This window comes from Orbicella franksi, chromosome 3 (genome assembly GCF_964199315.1).
Source record: "Orbicella franksi chromosome 3, jaOrbFran1.1, whole genome shotgun sequence".
Classification (NCBI taxonomy): domain Eukaryota; kingdom Metazoa; phylum Cnidaria; class Anthozoa; order Scleractinia; family Merulinidae; genus Orbicella; species Orbicella franksi.
Window position 1 is genome coordinate 17,456,058 of NC_138147.1, and position 26,392 is coordinate 17,482,449.

General features: G+C 39.8%; 3 protein-coding genes across 4 annotated transcripts in view; 2 read left to right on the top strand and 1 right to left on the bottom strand.

The window, feature by feature from the left end:
* The window catches only part of LOC145481597 (transmembrane protein 135-like), a 78,306-nt gene that overhangs the window by 35,389 nt on the left and 16,525 nt on the right, over positions 1 to 26,392 (bottom strand). The window contains exons 12-14 of one of the 2 annotated variants that reach the window (XM_081460110.1): positions 24,957 to 25,055; positions 24,451 to 24,518; positions 21,519 to 23,693 (exon numbers count right to left, since the gene is read on the bottom strand). The exons of the other annotated variant lie outside the window; for it this stretch is intronic. Of the exons in view, the coding sequence (XP_081316236.1) occupies positions 23,591 to 23,693; positions 24,451 to 24,518; positions 24,957 to 25,055 (270 nt within the window). The 3' untranslated portion in view covers positions 21,519 to 23,590. Of the gene's footprint in view, positions 1 to 21,518; positions 23,694 to 24,450; positions 24,519 to 24,956; positions 25,056 to 26,392 lie in introns of those variants that run through there. 2 annotated transcript variants of the gene reach the window in all.
* On the top strand, positions 94 to 3,970 carry LOC145483090 (uncharacterized). Its single transcript, XM_081461702.1, has 2 exons — positions 94 to 877; positions 1,932 to 3,970. The coding sequence occupies exons 1-2, from the start codon at positions 732 to 734 to the stop codon at positions 2,101 to 2,103; spliced, it is 318 nt and encodes a 105-aa protein (XP_081317828.1). The 5' UTR covers positions 94 to 731; the 3' UTR covers positions 2,104 to 3,970.
* Positions 10,416 to 21,452, top strand: LOC145481592 (frizzled-10-B-like). The gene is made up of 2 exons (XM_081460104.1): positions 10,416 to 19,892; positions 19,968 to 21,452. The coding sequence occupies exon 1, from the start codon at positions 12,213 to 12,215 to the stop codon at positions 14,151 to 14,153; it is 1,941 nt and encodes a 646-aa protein (XP_081316230.1). The 5' UTR covers positions 10,416 to 12,212; the 3' UTR covers positions 14,154 to 19,892; positions 19,968 to 21,452.

Here is a 26,392-nt window from a genome sequence, read left to right on the forward strand (position 1 = left end):
CTTTCTCGTGGTATACCATAGAATATCCCACTTGGCACGTATTTTCTTGGTATACACACTCGCCTTTGCAACTATGTTACGCCATGCCATAGAAAAATACAGTGGGTAACTCAATCAGTGCGACATACGCGCGGCGCACGATGGGAAGGTTGGGAGTAATACCGTCAAATATACAACGGCTTTCCTGTATTCTGATTGGCTGTATTTTCTGTAGCTTTCTATGGCATGATATAAATATACTTATCATCTAACAAACAGAGTCTACATCAAACACGGCGTAGAGCAACACTGCACAGTACAGCTTACAGCAAAAGATGTGTGCAGAAATAGACCATTTCCGAGTTGTCCTCTACCTCTGTGTCAAACGGAGTCTTCGTGCCAAACCATTGTTATGAAAATAGGGTTCACCTATAACTTCATCAAACTCATTTTCATAAGAAAAGTTTTGCACGAGAACTCGTTTTGAAACAGAGGCAAAAGGCAACTCGGAAATAGCCAATGGAGCGCATGCACATGACGTCATGGCAGCCATATTGGTGTTCCAAAACAATGACACGGCGGCCATGTTGGTGTATCAAACCAATCCTGTGGGAGTTGAACTCTTTTCTTATGTAAACACTTTCTTTTGTTCCAATAAATATGCATGGCCGCTGGACACATGAGTGAATACGCTCTAATGTTTGCCTAACTTTTTTAGTTTACATGCTCAGCATCGAATTTTCCCTGATTCAATGCCAGTGACTTGGAGAGCTTACATAGACAATAGAACGGCTCAGATGGAGGAGGAAATTCGAGCTTTGAAGCGAAAAAGTAAAATTGGAGAAATTGGACTAAAAGCTACTGAAGAAAGATGTCGCTCGCTAGAAAGAAACGTGAGGTTAGTACAGATTTCTCTCACGATAAAATTAAAGTTGCCAATAGGACAGAGGAGAGTGTTCTCCGTGAGATCCATCATTTATCGCTTCAACGTGCCACTACCCTGGAAAGAATATAATTGGGTTTGCAGGCAACGGAAATCTGGAGCTTCCGGCTCCGTCGTTACATGGGTTACAGGGTTCCTGAAACTTGCTATACGATCCTCATTTTGTTTTGCCTTTTCGAACGCTCAAATAGCCATCATATTTCTAAATCTGCAATCTTCTGATATAATTAATTGGTTGAACTTCTGATTTTTTATGATACGATCTTAACAAAAAATTACCCACTAAGGTGCATTGAACTAGATTCAAGGTCAAGTCAGTCAACTATACTGTTCGAGACCAGCAACTGTGCCCCGGTTTTTGACAGCTTTCTTCACCCGGCCATCATAACCCTTCCTCATTTCTCCTTTTCTGTCTTCTTCTTTGCTGGAAAGTTTAATAACAGAAGCTCTTCTTGAGGCTGTGCGTTGCCCTCTCGGGAAGTGAGCAACTGAGACCTTTTCACTCCTTGGGCCGGAATGTTTGCTGTCCGAGGGGTCTACCTTATAGACAGCTGAACTCCTTTGAAAAGTGTCTTCCGTTGGGGTATTTCCCTTTGTAAAGTTTCCTCCTTTAAGAGATATTTTTCTTGGAAAAGTGTAGTCCTTAGAAAAGTGTTCTTTGTGGTGAGATGTCCACTCTAAGGAAGAGTCACCCTTAGAAAGGTGTCCCTCTTGCAGGGGTGCTCTCCATCTTGGGAGGTACCTTACCTACACAAAAAGGTATCTCAGTTCCTTAGAGCAGTTTCAGCGTTGGATTTAGAAAGGCACCCGAAAGTCTTTAAAGTACAGTAAATATCTGATTGATTGGCTTTCAGACATGTCTGCTTGAACAGTTGTTGTCATGCTTCAATAGTGTTGTCGTTAAGACGTTGCAAGACATATCGCTCTGTATCTCTCTATCACACAAAAATGGTCCTTATTATAATTGTCATAATTGCCTTGAAGCTTTGATGACCGTGTTCTTTTACAGATATCTTAAAAACAAAGAGATTAGCCTTCAAAAAGAAACTTCCACTGGTAAACGAAGACTATCAAAGTTAAAACTAAAACAAGAAGCCTTCCAGTTCTCACAGTTACAGCATACCCATCCACTGGACAGCTTGAGTTCCTCGCTTCCTAATCTTCATTTCACAGAGTTATAATCAGTGAACTGGCGTCAAGAATGTATGTTTAAACTGGTAACCAAGACTGAGACAATACTGCTTGCAAAAGCAAAAATAACTTAAGCTATAACTCTTGGATCTTCTAAACAACAAAACTAATTAGGTTAACTTATTAGCTGCATGTGATGTACCAAGTATGCTGTAAGATTTTTGCTTTATTAAACGATATTGTACAATGTATGGAATGTATCCCGTGCTCTTGACAGAGTATTTTAAAATCTTCTCGAGACTCAACATTTAGCTGCATTCGTTTTAACAGTTAGTCCACTAACGCGCTGGCTCCTTCATGTAGCTAGCAAAAAATTTACCGCCAACTTAATATTACTCTCTTCTCTATGCTTTATTCGAGCTAGCTGCATGAGGTAGTTTTCAAGATGTTCAGGTTTAATACACTCTGTCAGAAGAGGTTCATCTTGGGGTGAGTAAGCAGTGACGACACAGGAGCAAGGTAAACTCGCAAATGACAAGTGGGGAATTAGACCATGGCCTAGCCCGACACAGAGAGGGAGGAGAAAGCTTGCACACTGCAGTGTCTTGAGTCTCTGACGACAAACATACACATCGTAATTCTGTGTCGCTGACGTCACCGGCCTGTCAAGACTAACTCGTTACCAGAATCTTGTGCACACTTCGCGTTAGTCGACAAGGAGGACGGCTTGGGACTAAGTTTGAGTAGCACATACTTATCTCCTTCAACTCTTTAAAGAACACGGTTTAGTTTTGAGGGGAGAGGAATGGACATTGAAATATTTCATGTCCCTAATTTGTTTTTACCTCGCTTCTCCCTCTTCCCTTATTTTCGGGCCGTTTCTTGATCCCTCCTCCTCCCTCATTTTTCCTTTTTCTCCCTAATAACTGCTCTTACACTGTATTTAAACAAGTTAGCTGGGTGCCGGGTTCCAAGCCTTGTCGAACATCCTTTCCCTCAATGTCTTGGATATACAGTGGCGCTGAACATTTTTCCTAATGTGTTTCTGTGTGACTATGTTTGGTAAAACTAATTTTTTATTTGTCCCAAGCTCTTGCCAGTAGATTCTTCGGGGTTTTTTTGTTCCGTGGCCGATCTTCAAATTTCAGTGTATCATCTTCAGTGCTCCCTTAACCCTTAAGGAGGAAGCGGTTTTCATTGTTGATCCTAGCAATATATGTATGTAAAACACGTGTGAAACCTACTATATGGCCTAGGCGAGCATCAGTCTACCTGCAGCTCACAGACCGGTGCGCGGATGATCGTGTGTTTGACTCCCTTCAGGGTTTAGAATCACGCTCGCGACAGGCTAAATTCTACATCCTTTGTATTAACGTTCACGTAGATCACTTACAGAGGCTCTATTGCTATCTGCCGGGTCAATAACCGCCTGCTGCAACATGTGTCGGTATGTTGCAACGGCCGAGTTGTTCCGTCAGTCACTATTCCTCCTCTATCCCCATCAGTCCATTTGTCCTCAACTTCAATTTCACTAAACTCTCGTTGGCATATTTGAAGTTCCTCAAACAGTTCTTGGCTAAGTGTAATACTACCAGCTACTGCATGTTCTCTAGGGCAATTAACTTCGTTGTTATTTAATTATTTAATCCCGGCTCTTATATCGACATATCTTTAACTCGTTCTGGCGTTGTACTTACCTGTAATAACTCTTCACCTGTGATGAAATATGCAAATATTTCAATGTCATTATTTTCTAATAACATTTCCTTGTTGCCTTCGTTTTTAATGATAATTTTCATTACCCAAGGATTTCCTTGCACCATCCACATTCTGTTCTTAGTTACGTTATCTAGGTTTTAACACTGATTTTAATTAACATCATGCAATTTCTTAATTGCTCACTTGATATTTCTCACCTGATACTTCCTTTTAACGAAAAACGTAACAATAATTTGTTTGTTTCTTTCGCAGTTGAGATTATTCTAATTTTACCGTTTCGGTTACACAATTTTCAACGCCATGGATCACTCGATATTAATTTTTCTATGTACACGTTCTACCAAAAGAAAGTACATATTAGAAGAAATAGTAGTTCACTAAGATTGAAGACAGAAAAACACCAAAGAGATAATAATAAACCATAACGGAACAAGGATGGTTAAGGATGGAAAAGATTAACACGGATTACGAACGACGAACTTGAAAAATTCAGGCTAAACTTTTCAAGATGAGAAACCGTGACATAGCTCCTTACAAATTTTTCAAAATGCACATGTTAACCGCATGTTGCCCAATCCTATTTTAGATAGAACGTTCGTGTCACCAACAAACTGTTTCCTGATCATACAAGCTGACTTTTGGCCTTGATTTAATTTTCTGAACAGTCTGTCAGCTTTTTGTGCATATCGTGGAACATATGTAGCCCAGGTCCAGCCCGCACAGTGATTGATGAATTAAAATTGAAATTAAATGTTAACTTAAAACTTGTGTTCCCGGAAATCTTGGGTCTCCTATAACGGCTCTTCTAGTAAGTGAACTGCAACAAAAACTAATAACTTACAATTTAGAACGGTTTTCAATCGAGTGTCGGTAAACGAAAAACCACAGTAATCACACAGGCCAGTCACAAAGGAGGCAGACAAACCAGTGAACCAATCAAAACTTGAACTGAGCAAAAACATGTGTCCGAGCGAGTCACGATTGGCTTTGGTTTTGCTTCTGATTGGATGACGGAGTGGCCGAGCTTTTCATTAAGCCAATCGCTTAGCGTAGTGGATGCAAAACTAACGCAAATCCGATTTACTTTGGACATTTAAGTGTCAAGTTCTCATAGTGTTCTTTAAATCTGTGTGCCGGAGAAATTTGCGCCATTTTCTCTAATCCCTTTTAGCTGTCTCGGCTTAAAGCGGTTTTTAATTGAGTGTCGTAAAACCAAGACCAAACCAATAAAAACCAATAAAACTACAGGAAATCTCAAACCGTTGCCGTAGTAAAACCAAACCCAAAGTAATTGCCTGATTAATTTCGACACTCTGTTCGGGAAACCGCCCTTTAAACAAGACAGATTAATGACAAAATCAACTTGGTACAAAATGGATGACGTTTTGATCATTTATGGCCTCATTTGAACCGCTCTTGTCACTACAGATTAAAATTACGCTTTTAATCACGTTCAAGTTTCTAATCCACGATGAAAATCCTATTATCCTTTTAGTCTCATCCACATAAACAACATCGCATTTATCATCTGTTGACTCCCGTTTTATAATCCCCAGGATGTAAAAGTATTTGAAGCTAAATCACTCGCAGACGCTCTAAGGTCACTAAGCAGATTACGAAATCCAATCTACACCGATCAAGACCTTGAATTTGTGGCAATAAAATGTTTTCACGGGCTGTTTATAGTTTTAAATACAGTGAAACCTCCGCCCATAATTGAGCGGATACCCTTAGCATAAGAGAGTGTGTCATCGTTTGAGTCTAAGAAAACCTATCCACTCGTGTTGCGTTTGCACACTGATCACGTTGGGTGTATAGACTTGTTCTTCTGTTATTATCTTCATGGGTTCCTGATTTCAGTGGTGGGTCATCATTTCCTTGGACTGCTGGTCTTCCCGATTGCAATCGTCAAACGTTAAACAGCTATGACAGTCATTTTTAGTCGTTAAGGTTCAGTTTAAACATCGTCACACAATCTGGGGTGGGGCGGGAAGAAGAGCAGCCATTTTGGAGGTCTGGTTACTAAAGTACTCAGAGAGCGAAATACGAAGGAAAAAGTAACTGAAAAGATGGTTTTACGAGCAGTGTCATGGCTTTACACCAGAGCGGCATGAATTACTAACGAGACAGTTCTGCGCTGCAAGACAAATGAAAGGTTCTAATAAATGGAGTTTCTAGTCACAGAGGTTCGCCAGTAGCACTTATTTTAAATCTGTCATTCCCTATAGTTGCCCCCTTATAAGAAGTACGGTAAAACCTGCATACGAGCTAACTGGTCCATCAGGTCGGTGCTTAGCTCCGAGATCTAAGTAGCATGAAGGTTCTAAGACTATTTCTACCCTCTCCCTTGGATGAGATACTTGTCCATCGCAGGGTTACACCTCCGGCTTTAAATACGTCGGTACCCATTTATACACCTGGGTGGAGAGAGGGACTGTGAAAGAGTGAAGCGTCTTCCCAAAGACACAACGCAATGTCTCCCGCCAGGGCTCAAATCGGGACCGCTGGATCCGGAGTCGAGCGCACTAAGTATGAGGTCACCGCACCTCCCACAGTGTCTCTGCTTGAACCTAACCCCAAATGACTGTTTTTTATAAGTCCTTGTTTTGATCGTTTCACACTAGGAAACCTGTTCTGTATTTCTGCTCCAAGAGATTACCTCCTGTCTTGTCACTTCATGTGATATCTCAACTTTCAAATAATACGAAACGCACGGCCAGCCCTGAAGTGACTGCATGGCTTTCGAGTGTTTTCAAACATTACTCGATTTATCAGGGCAAAACGTCTTTTGCAAATATTGCATTTTTTCATTTAAGATTAAGATAAGGATTTCATGATTCTGGCAGATCTATTTTATCTTCAATCAAATCTTTCAATCAAACGTTACTGGAACTTTGATCTTTCATATTTCGCGAAGGATATTGTGAAGAGTTTATAATATATATCTCTCGGTATACTTTAACAGTTTTTATGCAGTTTATATCTGTGTTTCTTCTGCCAGACTCACTAGAAATCATAAAATGAACTGAGACGACTACGCTCACTTGAACAGCTGTTGAAGCAGTTGTCATTGTAAGTATTAAAACAAATGTTATCTTATCATTTCATAGCCGATAATTATTTAATGAACTGATAATTTCGAGAAACATTAGCAGATAATCAAAGCAACATTGCAGCTACTCTTGGTCGGAGTGTAAAGATAAATAAAACTCCGCCTTCCCTTGAATTAATGATGGATTCGCGCTACAATCAAAGCGCGCCGCGGGAGGGCTGGTCTTCTTCATCTTCAAAAATTGTTCAACATTTTAGGTTAGTCTGAGGAGTTATACATCTACCAAGAGACTATATATCTAGATCATAGTTTCTGGCATCTACTATTTTAATCCTATTATATGTGCAACAGGAATGGACAGATAAGCAAAGTCTGTCAGAGCCGACTGCACTCCTCTTAGTACAATTAGCTACAATTGCTCTTAACTTTAGTTACTCAGTAAGAATTTACCCCCTGCTTCTCAACATCTTAGGTATTGACCCGGCATTATTTTATTGACCGGAAAGAGGGAAGGGGGGGGGGGGGGCGGACTGGTGTTGGACAATTCCTGCACAGTAAAAACTGCTGAAAAAAAATCGTGCAAGGGAAGCCATGGGGAAGAAAAAAATCGAGCAAGTGCTTTCTACTTTCCAGTTCCTGTGTTTCACTGAAAAAAATTGTTGCACAAGCTGCTTCTCACCCCAAAAAATTATGTAAAAACTTAGGTGAGAAAAAAATTTCAGTGGTCGGAGTTCCCGATCGGAATCTGGGAGGTCATGCCGGACTCAGATATTATCTTCGTCCCATGCTCGAGACATAATGAATATTTCATCTTTCTCGTCTGAAGGTCATCCAAAAAAACGTTGATTTAAAAGACTAAACAAACTGCAAAGCCGTGAACGAAGATCCTGCTTGATTGAACGTTGGATCTCACAGGAGATCTATTCAGCCAAACATGAAAAGTGAAACGATGATAAGTCAAATACTACTGCAAGGCTGACATAATGTAATATTTGAAAACAATATTTCGACTGGCCACACCAGCCTTCTTCAGGTTTAGATATGGTTTGTGAGCCCTTTCTCTACTTATCTACTGACCACCTTTACAGATTGCATAAAAATCTAGAGGGGATTAACGATGGGCAACCGTGCTAAATCATATAGAAAACAAAACTTTTATCTATCTAATGATGAAAGCCAGCTATTGGTAAAGAGAGAAAGAGATGGAAGGAGAAGTGAAGATTTCGTGAAAATTTAAAATTGGAGTGTTAAGTTTACAGTAATTAACAGAGGACTTGTCGGGGAATACCTCAATTATGGACTGCTAAAAAGCCGAAGTACTTTGATGAGGTGGTATTATTTTTGTTGGATTTGTATTATTCCATTTCATGAGAATTCCACTTTACAGACGACAGATGATAAATTTGATGTTGTTTTTGATGTTGTTTTTGATGTTGTTGATCTGGTCACCAAGAGAAAATGAGGTTAGATCATGGTCTCTTGTGGTCACTTTGTAATTATTAGCTAGTGGCCTTCGAACTTCTGCAGGCAATTACTTATCTACAAATACCTCATGTGGGATTAACTATCTACCAACACAAAATACAGACGACAGATGATAAATTTGATTTTGTTTTAGTGGATAGTAAGAGAGGGTGAGATACCTGCCATGGTAATTGCTACCAATGATTTTCATCACGGATTAGAAACTTGCTTGAACGCGCTCACAGGAACCTTGATTTAAGTGTTACAACATGGCTGCACGGAAATACGACACACTATAATGCTTATAATTAATTTTGCATGGCAGAAGTAACCAATTCAAGTCACGTTAACGCTAAAAAAATTGTTACTGTCGCCACTGTTGTACATGGCCAATACTGTTCTCTCTGTCTTTCTCTTGTGTTCAACAAATATCAACGAAAAATGTAGAAGATTCAAAGCGAGAACTCCACCGTCACGTCATTTACCTCCGTGAACATTGAGGGCACAACTTTGAAGAGTTATTGAATTTTGAGACAATAACCTGTAAAAAATTTGAATATTAGTTTGCAAAGGAAGTGCGAAACCCAATGAGGAAACAGACGATCAAAATTAACGGTCCAGTTTAAATACATATTTCTTGTTTGTTAGTGCTGCTAAACTACTAACATAGAGCTAATCTCTTGGTTGTTTCACAAAGATATTGATTTCCACAAGGTTACTAATCCGACTTAGTGACGAGTTTGTCTGAGAAACTTCGAAAAGTACTCGACCAATTGATAGCATGCGCCTGGGATATGTTGCCAAACCGCGACCGCTAATTTTCTAATAAAAAACAGAACTTGGTTAAGAAGGGCAAAAAGTCTTTCTGCATAACCGCAAGCCAATTTATCGATGACAAAAGAATTCGCCCTTTGTAAACAAGCCTGCGAAGCATATGGTCTGCAACTTTGCTCGTATGCTGTCAGGTTTTATCACAATTCCGCCATATAGGAATCATAGATTGAAGCTGTTTTGACTATGTTACTCTTGAAGTCAAAACAAAGTTAACCACACAGGAAAAAAGAGAGGAAAAAAAGGAATTAGCTGACGAGTTACCTGAAAAGAGCGAAGACTTGCCGGTTTTATCGCAAAGATGGAGAACAGAGATTTACTCCAATCTGTCTCGGCATCAGTGGGAAATCTTACGAAATATTCCCTCAGCACACCGGTAACATTTTCAAGAAACGGAATTCAAGGAATACAACCAGCACTCAGTGTCTTCTTCCTGTTATCAGAAACTTTGATATGAACACACTTGCCTGTACTCCATATTTCAACACAGCTAAAGAATCATTACTGATAAGATAAAACCAGTGCACGAAATGCCTTGTGTTGATAACAACCACCGGAGAGCGGGACTACCTATGGGGTAGATAATTTTCTTATTAGAGGGCAGACATGGGATTTTGCCTGGGGCATGAATATTACTCCAACGTGTTCTCTCTGGGTCCTCTCTGTTTTCGTCTATTTTCATATTATGCACGTGCAGTATTTAATCTGTGTATGTATTTAAATCGAAGTTGCCTTTTTCCATTTCTCTTTTGCTGCTCAATTACTCGAACTAACCTTGCCATTTTGACAGAAAAGTTTTAGATTCTACAACTCTAACAAAGGACGAGTATTTTGATAACAGAAAATTGTTTCTCCAAGACAACATCAATGTTGCTCAAGTTCAAATAAGTCACAAACTGGCATCGTTAATTGTCTTTTCATTTGTCACCGGGGGACTAATTAACCTTTTATAGCCTGTCTATTCCATAATTAGTCCAGGATAACGTTTTTTAATTTTATTAATTGAATTATTAAATAGCCTGCATGCCTTGACTGTTAAGTATAGCATAAACCTATTTGATTTTTTCGCTATTCATTCACTTCAAATTTGATGTGGGTTATATTTGTGAGGGTAAGGTTTTACAATATTACAAACTAGCTCAGAATAACGGTAGAAAAGTTTTCAAACTATTTGAAAGTATTTTCGAACAACATTTAGTTTTTGCTTTGTTTATACTTTCATTTTTCTACACAATATTCTGTCTATTGCTTATATATTTACTCATCTGTTTATTCATTTGTTTATTTGTTTATCTGTCTGGTTGCTTGTTTGTTCGCCTTTTTTCTTCAAGAACATTTGGTTGCCGGGACGTTTACAAAGTGCAAATTTTCTCCAATAACTATTTTCCGTTTCGGAACTCTAAATCACTGTGTTATTTGCTAGAGGAAAACATGAAGCTGAATTTATTTTTACAAAAACAATGTTAAGTTTCTCATATTTTTTAGTTGAGAGCGACATGAAAAATACTCGTTTATAGAGTTAATGTTGAACTTCCCAAAAAGTAAATAGAAAAAAAAAAAGAACCAACAAATGCTAACAAGCCAAAACCAAAGACTTTCCAACTTTTTTTTACGTCTTTCATGACATTGCACGACAACAAAATAAACTGTCTTAATTAAAGCAAGGTATTTATACTCTGGCTTTCAAAATTTCTTTTCTCCGGGGCATAAATATAGATTGGATTCTTGTAAACAATAAAACAAAGCGATTGCTTTAGAAATATATCAAGATCTAATTTATCACAAGCAAAAGACTGAGGCAAAACATCGGCTTTTCTGTGAAGCCTTTTAGTAACAAAGATTTGTTTTGAATCAAAACAAATTAGGAACAACGCGACTCACAGGAGGACAGATCGTGAAATCGGCGCGTTTTATCAATGACACAACATGAATTTCAATCAGCGTGGATTTATCAACAGAATATCGTGCTTTGAAATCTTTGGCGGTATTCAATTAAGGGTCGTTTGTTTGCCCGGGCTTGGCGCTCTCATTCAAGTTTAATGCCTCAATTAAACCGATACCAAGAACATTGAACAGGGTGCAGAGAGAGGCTGGAAAATAGCAATAAGTTTGATCGCAAATACGTGCGGGAAAAACGTTAATCGCACGGGCTTTCTGGACAATTAGGCTCACAATGTTGCCACGCATATTTCATTTGCGCACTTTGTGTGGAATCAGTTCAACAAAATTAGTTGTTTATTCAGGCGGAAAGATTTTTTTGAAAGCCGTCTTTGAAGTCACGCCTTGTCAGACAAGAATAGAGAAAGGATCTCGCCCGCCACAATATAATAACAAGTGGCACAACAGAACAGCATAATTTATCTCCATACACACCTCATAAAAAAAAAAAACCGAGGAGTTCATTAACCCTCTTAATTCGAGCCTCGCTTATTCGGTAAAACGTACTGATTTGACACAGTCAGAGACAAAGAGCTGTTAAACGTACGAATCCAAAGATTTCATTTACAACCTTCTCGCTTGTTGTGTTGTCAGAGAAACGCGACGTGCAACATTTGATTGCGTCCTGGCAAGCAATTGGCTCGAAACGGACCTTATCACCAATGAACAGAATCCAAAACAGAGGTTAATTAGAATTCCTCAGGGAAAACGTTTTTCGGTGATAATTGGAAAACATGGCATAAATGCATTTTAATAACTTGCTGAAACCTCCAACAGAAGCGCTTCCTGAATATTAAAAATCAGAACAATTTCCGATGGACGTGTATTATTACATCGCTAAGAACGCCCCGACAAAGACCGCAAATTGCGTCGTCGCGCTTTCATCTAGCTCATTTTTGCGGCAGCCTTTCATTCCGATTTACATAATTCTGATTGGCTCTCCGACGAGAAGGAGCCATGGTAACAGACCACCTGTCTCGAAAACAAAGAGGTGATTGACAGTTCGACAGGCGCAGCAGGCATGGCGAGGTTTGACATTTACAATTTCAAAGCAAATAACGAATGAGAGTCATCAATGGATATTACTTGCAGTTGCGGCTTTTCTCTGTGAAGTGACGGATAAGTTTCTTGTTAGTTCAGTCTTTTAACAAAGAGATGAAGCAACCGACGAGATCGACGTGGCTTTTGAGCCGTTCTGTGGGTCCACTGTTCACCTTACTCCTCGTCTGTATGCCAGGATTACAGGGGAAAAAATCAAAATGTGAAAAAATCACCATTCCACTTTGCACGAACCTTGGCTACAACACGACGGGTTTTCCCAATTTTTTTGGGCAGGAGACACAGAAAGAAGCGGCTGAAAAAATTCACGAATTCACTCCGCTCGTGGCGGTGAACTGCGCGCCACAGTTGCGTTTTTTTCTGTGCTCTGTGTTCGCGCCGATGTGCTCTGAAGGACTTGATCATCCGATCTACTCTTGTAGATCGATGTGCGAAGCTGCGCGCAATGGCTGTACACCAGTGATGAAGAAGTTCGGGTTTGACTGGCCCGATACACTGGATTGCAGTCAAATGCCGTTCCAAGGTGATCCACGAGCCAAGAGCGACCCTAGCAAATTGTGCATGGCTGCTCCGGACTTGAAACACCAATCCGTGAACATGACGGAATTCTGGAATAATTTCGACTCCTTGGATCCAAAATACAAAGAAGTGTTGAAACAATTACAAAAACCCGGAGCGTGGGATCACTCAACAGTTCCTCCGACTACAAGGAAAGATACAGGCCAACTATCACCCAATCAAACCGATATCGGGGCCGTCAGCATTCCTTCTTTATGCAAAAACGACTCGACAAACCCTCTTGCTGCGAAGTTTGTCACGGTCGAGAAATACGACATGTGTGTTCCTAAGTGTGGAGAAGACGTGTACTTTACTACAAGCAACAGACGGTTTGTGGAGACATGGGTCACGGTCTGGTCGATATTTTGTTTCATTTCGACTGCATTTACCGTCCTAACGTTCGCAATCGACACAACAAGGTTTAAATACCCCGAAAGGCCAATTATTTTCTTGTCCCTGTGTTACAATCTCTACTCGATCGCCTTCATAGTGCGCGCAATAGCGGGCACAGAGAACATTATTTGCGACAAGGCCAACCATCATGTGGTCGCGGCAGGCATGAATATTGCAGACCATGCTGGCTGCTCAGTTGTCTTTCTCATGCTCTATTACTTCGGAATGGCTTCAGCGCTCTGGTGGGTGGCGTTAACATTTGCCTGGTTTCTGGCCGCGGGATTGAAGTGGGGACAGGAAGCCATAGAAGCGAAGGCTACGTTTTTTCATGTAGTTGCCTGGACTGTGCCCGCTGTACAAACCATCATCGTGCTTATCCTGAGAAAAGTAGACGCTGATGAACTAACTGGGATCTGCTATGTGGGCAACAGTGACCAGAAAAACCTCGGGGGGTATGTTCTCGCTCCGTTATGTTTTTATCTCATTGTTGGAACGCTATTTCTCTTGGCGGGCTTCATTGCGCTGTTTCGTATTCGCACAGTTTTGAAAAACAAAGAGACTGACACAAACAAACTCGAGAAGTTGATGGTCAGAATCGGGGTGTTTTCCATTTTGTACACCGTGCCCGTCACTTCCGTGGTCGCTTGCTACTTCTACGAGCACGCAAACATGGAGCGATGGAGAATGAACGTGTTGCGATGTCAAGGGGACGAGGCATGCATGGAGGAACAAGGTCCTAGTGTAGAACTTTTCACCGTAAAGTACTTTATGCTGTTAGCGGTCGGCATTACATCGAACATGTGGATTTGGTCTACGAAAACGTGCCAGTCTTGGCGTACGTTTTACCGGAAAAAATGCGAAGGGAGTGCCGAGAAATCCGCCGAGAAGAAACCCCTAACATCACAGCAGTCGACGAACAGTTTCAAATCGAATCAAAAGAGCGCAGCAAACCCTATGACCTACGCTTTTAACGCGCCAGTCCCTTGCTCGCAAAGCTCTTCAACAGCTGTTACCTCGCTGCCTGTTCCTTTGTCGAGTTTGCCTCAGAGCAAAGCGAGCAGTGTTGCGGCGGGCGCTTCTGTGTGAGAAAAAAAAGACGGGGAAATATCTCGTCTGACCGCGCGGTGAAAACAAAAACACTGCCGCGAAGGCCGCGGATAGAAATTTTCCTTAAAGAAAACAGATCAGCGTTACGCATTTGACACCTTCACACGGTTCAGATGGCCGATTTACGAGATTAGGAACTATGATATTAACACGCCTTGAAGGAAGGAAAAATGAGCCTGGTTGCTTCACCGACAAATGCTACGTAAGAAAGCGCGACGGGAAAACCAAAAGAGCTTCAAAACACACAGACTCCGCGCCCGCGTAATAGATTACATTTAGCGGCGTTCCATCGAAACGACGCTGGAACAAAACTTGAGATCGTGTTATGTCCTGCGGATTTAATTACTTCCACTTGAGTAAAGAATCGTATTGATGAAAAGGTTTGTTGAACATCAAAACACAGAGAAAAGATACAAGCACAATTCACGCACATTCTTGTGTCTGGAAAGAAGATTCTTCATAGCAAGTTGTTTCACTTCGCTTTTAGCCCCGAGACAAGGACAATAACACTCGCCTTAACTGAGTCTTGCCAAATGATTCGGTTATGAGCGATAACAGCGTTAAGAGTTTCCTTAACTAAATGAGGCGAGAAATTTTACGACTTTTAACTGTACAATACACTTTTAAACGGTCTAAGATAACAGTAAGCGGTGTTTTGGCAGAGTTCATGCTGCGAATGGTTGTTGTTAGTTGTTAACTTTTGCTATGTGGATTTTTCGCCCAGGAGGGGCCGATTGTAATTACTGAAAAGAACGTATTTGCAATTCATATTTTCTCTAGGTTGTCAACAGTCCTAATTGCTTAATTCGAGCCAGGTTTACATGTAGAAAAGCAATCACCCGTGGTATATTAGTAATGTGCTGCAGCGCTGGCCGTTTCCAATCTTATCGCCGTTTAACAGCTAAAAGTTCACGGATAACGCCAGTTTCAGAGCTTGTATTACCGAAATGTAAATTACCATGCTTTTTCTTTCAATTATTAAACAGTATTTATATCTGACATATAAAATTCATCGTGCTATTCAGCTAATGCGCGTAGATTAGTCATTCACAGCTTGAGACTATCAGCATACGTCTTTGTTTTTTCTGCATAAAAAAGTCCTTCACTTTGAAAGTATGGCGTCCTCATGTTAAGATCGTCTATGTCCCTCTAGGAATATGGACGGCTATGCTTGATTTCCATGTCATCTGAGATCTCGGCGATTTTTTTTTCAATGAGATATTTCATTTAGCTGTCATTGAGAAATAAATATTGCCACCAACGCTTTTTTTTGTTTTGGGCATTTACGAAAGATTCCACATGTCGCGATATTGAAACCGCGCAGACAAAACTACTCTGAACTGAAAGAGGGAGTGGAGCAGATTTTCAAAAACACAACTGTGATGAAACGAAGACCAGCTACGCCATGCACATAGCCGGCTTCTTTGATTTCAATCCAATTAATCATTTCATAAACCAACTCAAACAATCGTTTGATAAGTGCATGCTCAAGGGGCTACCACGAAACAGGTCGCTCGCCAAGCCCCGAAGCTTTCACATCTCGCGTCTTGTTTAAGTGTCTCCGGTCTCAAAACTGCATTGCCCATAAATATTTCTCTAGTGGCGTATGGTTTCCGCTCTCAAGGGTAATATCATCTTGTCCAAGGGTGATATTATTCTTGGCGAAAAAATAAGACGGCAGATATCGACAAAAGGCAAAAAAACCTATCAGTGGCAATCAGAACGGAACTCGAGATTGTTGTTATAAGGTCTGAATGCCTCCTTGACGAAAAGAGCTAAAACAGGTATAAAACATTTGGTTCGATCGATAGAGTTTGACCTTTGGGGGACTCTAATCATCTGGTTTCCCCTTTGACGGTTGTTCGTATGTGCATAAGCGATAAAATTTCAGGAAAGATTTTAAAACAAGGGCGAAAATGACGATTTCAAGCTCTTCCTTTAGCTAGGAGCGATTAGAATTGACTGCCTGTACTATCACTTTTCATATCTCGAGTTACGACATTTATTGCATGATCGGTAAATAATTGCACGTATACGAACTTAGTTTCAGGAAACCACATACACGTCCGTGCAATTGGGAGATAAATGTAAACACGATAGAAATGATCCTTTATTCCTAGTATTCGCATTCTTTTGTCAAAAAACAGCGAGGGTGACTACTCGAAAATCCGCCGCCACTAAAAAGCTTCTATACTAATCGAAATAAATCGGATGAGAGCGGATTTCAATAGATTTCTTGAACTTAAAAAACCTTTTATTATTCTTAACATCTTCAAGCGGCTTCCACTACACCAGTTTAAAACACTTGATTACTTATTCGCATATTTTTTCGCCATTAAGGCATATCTTTAACATCTTAAACCCTACGGTGGCATTAATTGTAATTTAAAATCCATTTTATTTTTATCTCAAGATTACCTCGAATTGCTTACACCGAACAAAAGAAGTACTACGATTCAAAACAGACAAATCTTTTGAAAGATCCCCGAGGCGCACTCTATTTTGGCAACACAGGCGTCAGGCTTTGCTTTTTCCTTTGTGTGGGAAGACCATATCCATTAGGAAATGAAGTCGAGTTGAACTATCACGAAAACAAATCTTCAGTTCATAAAAGAAAATGCTAATTAACAAAAGGAACCAAAAAGATTCGTTAAGGACAATTAAATGCAAGACAAGGTGAAAAAACAAATGTAGATACCTCTTCAAACTGCAGCGAAACGTCCCGGAAAAGCGATATTACAATTCTGCTTTGAGCAACAGAACCCAGTTGTAGTCACGTCACATGAATGTTGATTTTGAAAGAAAGAGTCACTATTACATTAGTTTCGACATCGAAAAACTGAAATGTAGTCTTCGCTTTCACAGTCTTTAGAGCACAATATGAATTCTCCTTACTGGTTGGCATATATTCATTTTTAGTTAAGTACGGAGAATTCGGTGTCAGTCAGAAGGTCTCCTCTCTACTTGACAAAGTAGGGAGAAGTGAAATTTTCATCCTTATTAGCAATTAAAGGATAATTAGCCGAGTAAACTTCACCACCGGTAAATAAACAAGCGTTATTCACTGATCGGGATTTAATGACAAATTTTGGCGACTAGAGACCACCAACTGAAGGGTTCTCGCAGTTGAGGTTGTTTGCCAGTATTGTTCAGTAGAAGGAATCGCTATTTTTGGAGACTTGACAGTCCAATTCTGTTTCACGTTTCCTGTCGCAGTTTCAGTTTTAATTTTGTGGTGAGTAACTGGAAGATAGAAGAGGACAGAGCGGTATTGGTGCTGACCCTGACAATCGGAACGTGCGAGCGGCGCGGCGAGCGCCCTCAAATATCAGCGGTTTATCGTCTTCCGGCTAAAATATCAAGATAGAGCACTTTGCCAAGATTATGGCGCCATCTGTTGTCGCTGAATCCAGAACGTCTATTTCGTGAAATTTTATTAGCTCACGAAAGCTCCCAGGATTAATCAACGAATACGATGTCAATATGCCGTAAAGAGGATTCCGACAGGCGACAGGGTGGTGTACCTTCATATTCATGAAACCAGCATAAATAGAAATGTATAATTTATAGAGAGATTTTTAACTTAGCGATTCAAGAGAAGTTTGTGAAAGCTTCGAGAATGCAAGTACTATGGCACACAAGTTTTGTTCAAAGTTTGCTACCAAATTAAAAGCTGACAAAGCTCGGATAACACACTTGAAAAACAAAGAGTTACATTTTTGAAAATCGGGAACGACTGATGTTTCAAGTGCCTTCGATGTACTGATAACCCAGACATCAAGGAAAGAACGACAAAAGGGAAGGGAATACGGGCCACTCTACTCCTGTCCTGATCAGAGCCCGAAGAGGCTCTGATCAGGAGAGGAGTCCTAAAAATACTTAAAGTAAGTGACTTAATATATTTATATAGTGCTTTATTTATGTACGACTATTACTCTAATAGACTGCCATTAATTTTCGATAATTTCTTTAAGAGTATCAACAAAGTGCATCAATATCAAACCAGACTGGCGAGTAAGATTTCATACTATCTGCCAAAAGCTAGGACTAATTACGGCAAATTTAACATGCGTTTTTTCGGTGCTAAAGTTTGGAATTCCACTGATGACTCACTTAAATCTAAGAGTCGTGCTTGCTTCAAAAATCTCTTAAAAGAATTGATTATCTCCAACTACTGACTGGTACATTGATGTACTTTAATTTTTCATTTTTTTTTTTTTTGTGTGCACACTCATTTTTTCCTTTTTTCGTTCTCTGTATGTGTGTGTGTGTCTGCGTGTGTGTGTGAATGAAATCGTGTCCTGTTTTATATTCTGTAACTTTATTGTAATATTTTTTTTCCCGCTTGGCCCAGCCACTTAGCTCGATTAGCCTTAGCTATTTCTAAGTGGCTGTGCTCTGTTTTTCATTGTTATTTTTTCACATTGCATGTATTTATTTTTACTGTAAAAGTTTTCTGGGCACGAAATAAAGATTGTTGTTGTTGTTGTTCGGCTCGTCCCAAGTTCCTCTCTACGGTCGCTCTGTTGCAAACTTTCCCACGCGCGCTTAGCCTGCAGCGGCGCAGAGCGCGAAAAGCGAAACGCGCGCGCTGTTTTTGTGTTCTCACGCAGGCTCGCCCAAAGAATGACTTGTTCTTTTTCCGTAACAAAAAAGTAATGAGAGGTATATCACAAAGAATTCAAAATAAGGACATTTTCAGGCGGCGTCGGTAAAAAGATCAAGTTTGAGGCACTGAATATGAAAATCTCACGATGGACTATCCCGGCCGACCGGGGAGACAAAAGTTGGGAGTACTTTTTTGCAAATAGGCGCCTTTTGGCTTTTGACGGGATAATCAATGGCATCGGAAAACTTCGTTTGAAATTTCCTTTTAAACGTCCGAAACTCTTCTGAGAAAATTATTAGTCCGATCAAAGGCCCCTAAAATTTCTTTAGTTGAGGTTTTTCTTTTAGTTATTTTGTAAAGAAAATCACATATTTGCGTCTATTTAGTTACGTGCTTGAAAAACTATTTCTGTAATCCTGCGAGATTGAAAGTTTACATTGTCTGTCATTTGTAAAATGTACTAACCAAGTTTTTGGATGACGTTAGCGACAAATAACAAAATAAAATTTATGTAGAAGTTAACAATAATGGGTGTTGCTCAAGTAATCCCCAGAAAAATGGGATTAAAACCCACTCAGTGTATCCGGAGCAAATCTTTCCTGGATAATCATTTCCGTGAAGTTACACCCATCATTTAATCCCGTCCAACCTCGTAGCTTATACTTGTTTAGTAAGTTAAAAGATAAAAGATGAAAATTAAAAAAAAAATTACGACAGAAAAATAAAATAATGTATTAATGAACTTTCCTTTAAAATTCTCAGTCAAGTCAATCAACCTCGATCAACAACTAATGTTCACGTTGGAAACAATTTCAAACCAAGTCTTCTGTACTAGATAAGAGAATAATGTCTACATCTCAACATCGAAACTGGCTTATTTAAGGACGTTCGCGCAAAAATTTTCCAACACTGATTTTTTTCTGAGACTTTTACCACTGTAAGATTATGATTTAGTTATGTCAGAAATGTGAAAAACAATGGGGTTCACCTACTTCGTTTTGGAGAGAACATGCCCGGAAGAACAGCCTAAATCTGAAAAAATCGGGCTTCGTTAGCGAATAAGGCCACAGTGTCTGTAAGCCCAAAAATATTGCAATTAGATCTTTGAAGTGAAATGTTCTCTTCCAAATATTGTTAAGTGGGCCTATTAAGTGAATTTAGTCAACTGGTGAAGTTTCTTAAAGAACAAGTTCGCATTTAGCGACCATAGTTTCACGCGCCTTGCAGCCGCAAGATGGCAGGATTCGATGTCCCGTGGACAGAAATCTTGAAAAAATTTTTTTAACTTCCCACATCGGTTTTTTGTTCATTTTAGGACAATGTGAAGATAATTGTAAATAAAACCTGTTTCTGGGAAGAAAAGTAGGGGTTACCGAACGTCCAAGATGGCGGCTGTACATTTTACCACAATGCCTTGCGAACCTAACACAGCCTATAAGGCACTAAGAAAGCCAAATGTTTATAAGATTTGTCCCTGTACAAAGAACATTGAGTAGCCTGGGTTTGAAGATTTTATACCTTTTCTGTACGTTTTCATAAACGTTTTTAAAGTTGTCGTGCGCTAAGAACTGTGGGTAAATGTACCAGTCGCCATCTTTTTCCTACGGAGGATTAGTGCGAACGTCCTTAAACTGAGCCTTCGGAACGTAAAGGTTAGGTGTAAGTTGAGCAGTGTTACGGAACTCGTGGGCCAAAATTTTACGGAGGTCAGAAATGTTCTCTTTATCCGTGTGGTGTCATTTCATTGCATGGATTAAGCTGCACTCGGAAGATGTTTAGGAGGTTGACGCCCACTTTTGAGTGTTCGACTGAAAATTAACCATCAACATCGTTTCTTATGTTAAATGGGGAATTTAAGTATTCCCGCCAGAGACGCCGTCTTTTGATAATTAATACTCGGTTTTCAAGCATCGCCGTTAACTATTCAAACAGGTTGAGTATGTCTCTGGGAAAAGCTGTAGCGAAATATGTGAGTTAGTTTCAAGTCCAGAGAGCGACAACGAAAATTTACCACCTCCATCTAACGAAGAACGGGAAAATATCACGCTCTTTTAATGCGAAGATGTCTATTAAATGTACCAAGGTGTAAATAACTCAGGTTCAAACTCATTGTAATCCTCTTACAATCTTTACAACCGTATTTAAATCTACTTCAATCGCTATTATCCATGCGACCATCCCACCCGTTTCCGTCCAAGATCGCATCGCACTGGCACGATAAAAATCACACGTATACAGCAACAGGCAACGGTAGCACGCCCGAAATTTGTTGCGAAACAAGTAACTCCTTGAATTTCCTGTAAGGTTTTCATTTTACACCGATTTTTCAGCTGTTGTGCTGCCCACATGAGAGTAAAAGAAAGGTGTTAAGGTGGTAGGAGAGTCTTCGGGCAAGCTAGGAAGCTGGGAGATGACTAAAAGTATCAGAAACATTCAAGTAGCTTGCGCGAACAAAAGCCGCAATCCCTGATGTGGGTCTATTTTTATAATTTTACCTTGTATTTTGGCGAAGAATGGCTTAAAATTCCACCAAGATGTATAAAGCACGTGGAAAGCCATCATTCTGCTGTTTAGTTCTTTTCGCATGACATAATCAATCAATCAATCTATCAATCAATCAGTCAACCAATAAGCCGGCCAAAAACCATCAATCAATCGACCATCGATCGATCAATCAATCAAGCAATCAGTGAACAAAATTACAAATGAACAAAGGACACATAATTCTTCAATAAAAAAGCTATTTCCGTACGATACTCGTGAGATTTTTATTTCATTCACTAAAGATCACTACAAAAAATATATAACTATCAATTACGAAAATAGGTGTTCAAAGCAAAAACGCTATTTTCCATTGTCTTCTGAATTTTTGTTCCGTGATTTCGACAAGCGTTTTGACAATAATGCTGAAGAACTGCTGGACAGTGTTTGTTGTCGTTTTTTAGAAACTCAGTGAAATTAACGAAGATACGAAGGTACTTGGAACGAAATCGCCTTCGAATTATCAAGCAATAGACCACAAGGTTTTTATGGTTTATAGGCTGATAAACCACGCGGGATGTTGGAAGAACACGAGAAGAATTCGTAAATCACGAGCCCCAGGCGAATGATTTACGAATTCTTCGAGTGTTCTTCCAACATCCCAAGTGGTTTATGATGTCTCTAAACCATAGAAACTTGTGGTCTATTGCTTTTATATAAATAATTCAGAAGACACGCGAAATTTCCACGGGTTTACTGGCACAATAAACCATAGCTGACTGACAAATCAGAGCGCGCGCATTCATTTAATTAATATACAAAGCTGTTTTTCCCACGTACAAAATTACCTTCATATAGAAACAAAACTGGGAATGATTTCACTAAGGGAAAAAAATGTATCACTTAAGATCTACTAATAAACCAAAGGTACAAAAATGGCTAAGATTGGGGAAGATTGAGACTTAAAATAGAACTGTAACCGACGATTTGATAAATCTGTAATAAATTTCATCACGGGCGGATAAAAAAGAAGAGATGAAAACTCTTTCGCCAAATGTTACACTGGGAATGCTAGCCAAGGTAAAAACTACATTTTCAAGTTTGTTTTCAGCTGTTTAGACAAAGGATTTCCCACAAAACCATTAAAACGTATGCGACAATACTGGTATTATAGTTAGTTATAGTTTATCGTTGCTTGAGGTTCACGGTGTTTCGGCAAGGAGGAAGCAGAAAGCACGAATACACGTGTTTGTAATGTTTCCTCCTTTCACGCTGAAACACCTTGAGCTTCAATCAAGTCAAGGTTTAACTACCATTACCCATAATACCTTTCTCCTTTTTTACGCAACCGCGAACAATTATTACCCATAATACCTTTCGACATTGCCGCGTACGCTTTTACTCTTCTGTTGGACAAACTTTCTCGAAAACAGCTGTACAATTATTGTAATGCATTTCCATGGTCGCCTTCATTACTCATGTCCACTTACTAAGAGATTGCGCTAATTCAGTTAGTATTCTTCTAAAAGATTAGTCTATTAATACTGGGTTTAATAACAATTCAATTGTTACAGTATAATTGCCATTTTGTCAAGTTATAAATAAATAAAATGGCTAATTAATTGATTTTTTTCATGGTTCTTGGCACGCGTGTGTTGCCAATACTACTACAACTAAAGTTCATACTGCTGTATAAAATATTTTTAACATTCTATTCTGAATAGCTCAAATTTTGAGTAAATGTGATTCTCTACTTGCTAAAATAGAATATAACTTCATTGCCTTCCCACGTTCTACAAAAAATTTGAAACTTGATAAACGTCGAAACTCTACGAACGCGAGTTCCAACAAAAACCTGGCAAAGCAGCCGGGGTTTTTTTATAATTGACTTATCATTTCAGACCGTACAGGGGGCAAAAAAAAAATACGAAACAAATCTCCGGTTACCCTTACATGTTATTTTTACCAGCGTTCTTTTTAAATACTAAAATAGATTTGTAGCCATGTAGTCTATATATTATAGGAGGAGTAGTTTTCAGCTGAGTGCGAGTTACATTGGTCAGCCACAACAGACGATAACCACACGATGACCAATGAGAGGGCGATGCAGATACACGTGACCGGCGCAAAGCGCTGGAAAACGCGGGCGACCAAGTTGTGATTGATTTAAATTTTCCATCTGATTGGTTGAACAGGTGGCACGAATTCTTTTAACCAATCACAAAGCGCAGTAAAGCAAAACCAAAACAATTAAGGTTTACCTTCGACACTCAGATGAAAACCTTTCAGTTCCACTTTATTCTAAATTCTACTGCTTTCAATACCGCTACCTTCTCCTTAGCGACTTGTACAAGTCTTTCTTTGGAAACAACCTGGCGCTGTCTGTACCAAATAACTCATCTGCCTTCTCTCTGTTTAACTCACAAAACCTGCGTGCAGACAATAAATACAAACTCGGTTTACAATTGAGACAACATATACGTTACAAAAATAGATTTTATTTCTACCACACAGACATGTGTACATTTTAGTCTTTCAACTAGACTAATCTTAAACCCAGATCTCTCACGGCCAAGAGGAACAGCGAAAGATCTCGGTGCGGGATTAGCGGTAAACAAGGTGCCATTGATAAAGCGCACTATGAACTGAAAAATCTAACTCAAAACTAAATAAGATCTAACTTAATCCAACGTCAACGTACATTCAATTAGATCGAAGTTTCTATAAAAGTAATATCACTGTTGGGTCATTTTATATTTGTTGGGTAGTTCCAAACAACCCACAGAAACCTTCCTTGCAGCTCCTAAAAGTCATTTTAAAATAACTTGACAAGTGTATACATCAAATTTATACACTTGTATCAGTAGAAAGCATAGAAATCTTTCTTTAAACTCTAGAAATGTGATTTTTAAAATCATTCGCGTAAATGTTCATTAAAATTTCTGGTTATAACCGGTCTTCTTTACCTATCTGTTGCTAAACATCTCTCTGAAACTATCAAACCCCGGTACTATTTCGTACATTCTTTATACATCGACCTAATCTCATTTTCGTTCAAGATTCTATTTTGGGGAGTCTCGTTAGACCACACTGTAATAATACGCTGCTCAGTCACTTGCAAAACAGTCACGTTGCGTTTTCTGTAAACTTGCGTGATGCATAACAGAGGAATGAGTTTGCCCCAACCTTTTGGCCGTGACGACATTCAAGTAACGCCAGTAGGACGGCCGGACACTGTGAACTTCCCAGACGCACTAAAAAACAACAAATTATGACTGTTAGAATACCTCAGTCAGGCGGTCAGTAGTGCTAATATGCACCAGTTGGCGACAAAATTCCCCGGGTGGGAGAGGGGAGGGAACCTCGATATAAAATACTTATTACACGTCTTAGCGGTTGGAAATCGTGTTCGGAAACAATTTGGACTTTCCTTTGAAATTTTTGCATTTCTAGATATTATGAAACATAACTTTGAGTCTCGCTCCTAGAAACGGATTCTAGAATATTTCAGGGAAGTATGTATCACATAACCAAGTGCCATGTGGTGACAATGTCGAAGGAGTGCATTCTCTAAAAATCTAAAGGAGGGCATAAAACTGGCATTTTAGACAGCACCCTCATCACTGGCTTCTAAATGTGAGTTATGGATATTCACCCTAGAGATGTGATGAAGAGATACATAATGTCCTTACCGCATGAAAGAGGAAGGCAGTTGAGAATGAGTAGGTTAAAATCTCAGCGTAAGGTATAGATGGTAGAATTCCTGCTGCAATTCCGCGTTTATACAAAACCTGTAATAGAGTGCAAAGACATTTACTATCCTGGTTAAAAAATATATGGGTTATTGACCAAGTGTGAGGTCAAGATGGCTGGATATTGGTCAAGTTCTTTTTTTGCGTGTTTATGGACCGAGACGGACGAGGTCCATAAACGCGCAAAAAAAGAACTTGACCAATATCCAGCCATCTTGACCGAACAAGCTTGGTCAATAAAGGATTTATTATATCGCTTTCGCGGAAATTCTTGCGGGACACAGCGGGTAGTCCCGACCGGGCAAGATAGTTCCATCTTGCCCGCTAGAGTAGCCAATCACAGCACAGGATTTGATTCATCTTGCCCGCTGACGGAGCTGGCCATATAATAAATATGGTTTATTGACTGAGAGGTCTAGGTGACAAGATATTGGCCAACTGCGTCTCGGTCCATAAACAGGCATAAAAATAACGAGGCCAATATCCAGCCATCTTGACTGAACAAGTTTGGTAAACAAAGGATTTATCAAATGGTGTACAGAACACCATTTTTCTGAGCTCGGGTATCCAATCACACTCCAGGATATCGTTCATCTTACCCGTTTGCGGAGCTAGCTATGAAAAAGTTCAAGTTAAAGGTTTCTCGGGCCTAACGAAAATTCAAATTAAATAAGGCCCCCTCCCCTATAACTCTTGGATTCTATTGAGCACAAGACAGAAAGAATGAAGTCCGTTATTTTTCCTAAGTCACGTAAGACCTTGCCTTTAGTTGCCTAGTTCTAGGCCTCGATATTTCGCTTCGGTCAATCGTTCTCGGGTCACGTGGTCCGAGGGGCTCCTGACCGTTCGTCTCGGTACGACACCGAAAACAATTGACCGTGAAAGCCTGAAAGAAAGCCGCACAGGAAAAGGCAACGCAAGACCTATACAAATCTCTTTCAAGACTACGTGACACTCGTTTGAATGTGAAATTAAGAGGAAAGTCTTACCTCAGCACTTCATATAAACACGTTAGGCAACTATTAATTTTTCGAAAGAACTGATCGGTAAAAATCTTAAGATGATAACTTATATTGAAACAACAATGGCATCATACTTAAGCACCTGCACAAGCGTACCTATTAAGACTTAAGTCTTAACTTGAAATTCAAAATTTAAGTTTTAACTGAGTGGCCCGAGCATGGTAGAGACTTGGAGTGAAGGGTGCAAGTATCATGTAAATAATGGGATAATCTACACACTACGGCTTAGCCTGCGCAGCTATCTGGCTTTTCGCTTTGGCGTGCGAGCGAGTCTACGAACGACGCGCGTTGCGGATCGGAACGAAAGACGTGGCGGGGTCGGGGGGGGGGGGAAGGTGGTGTCTCGCGTGTCTC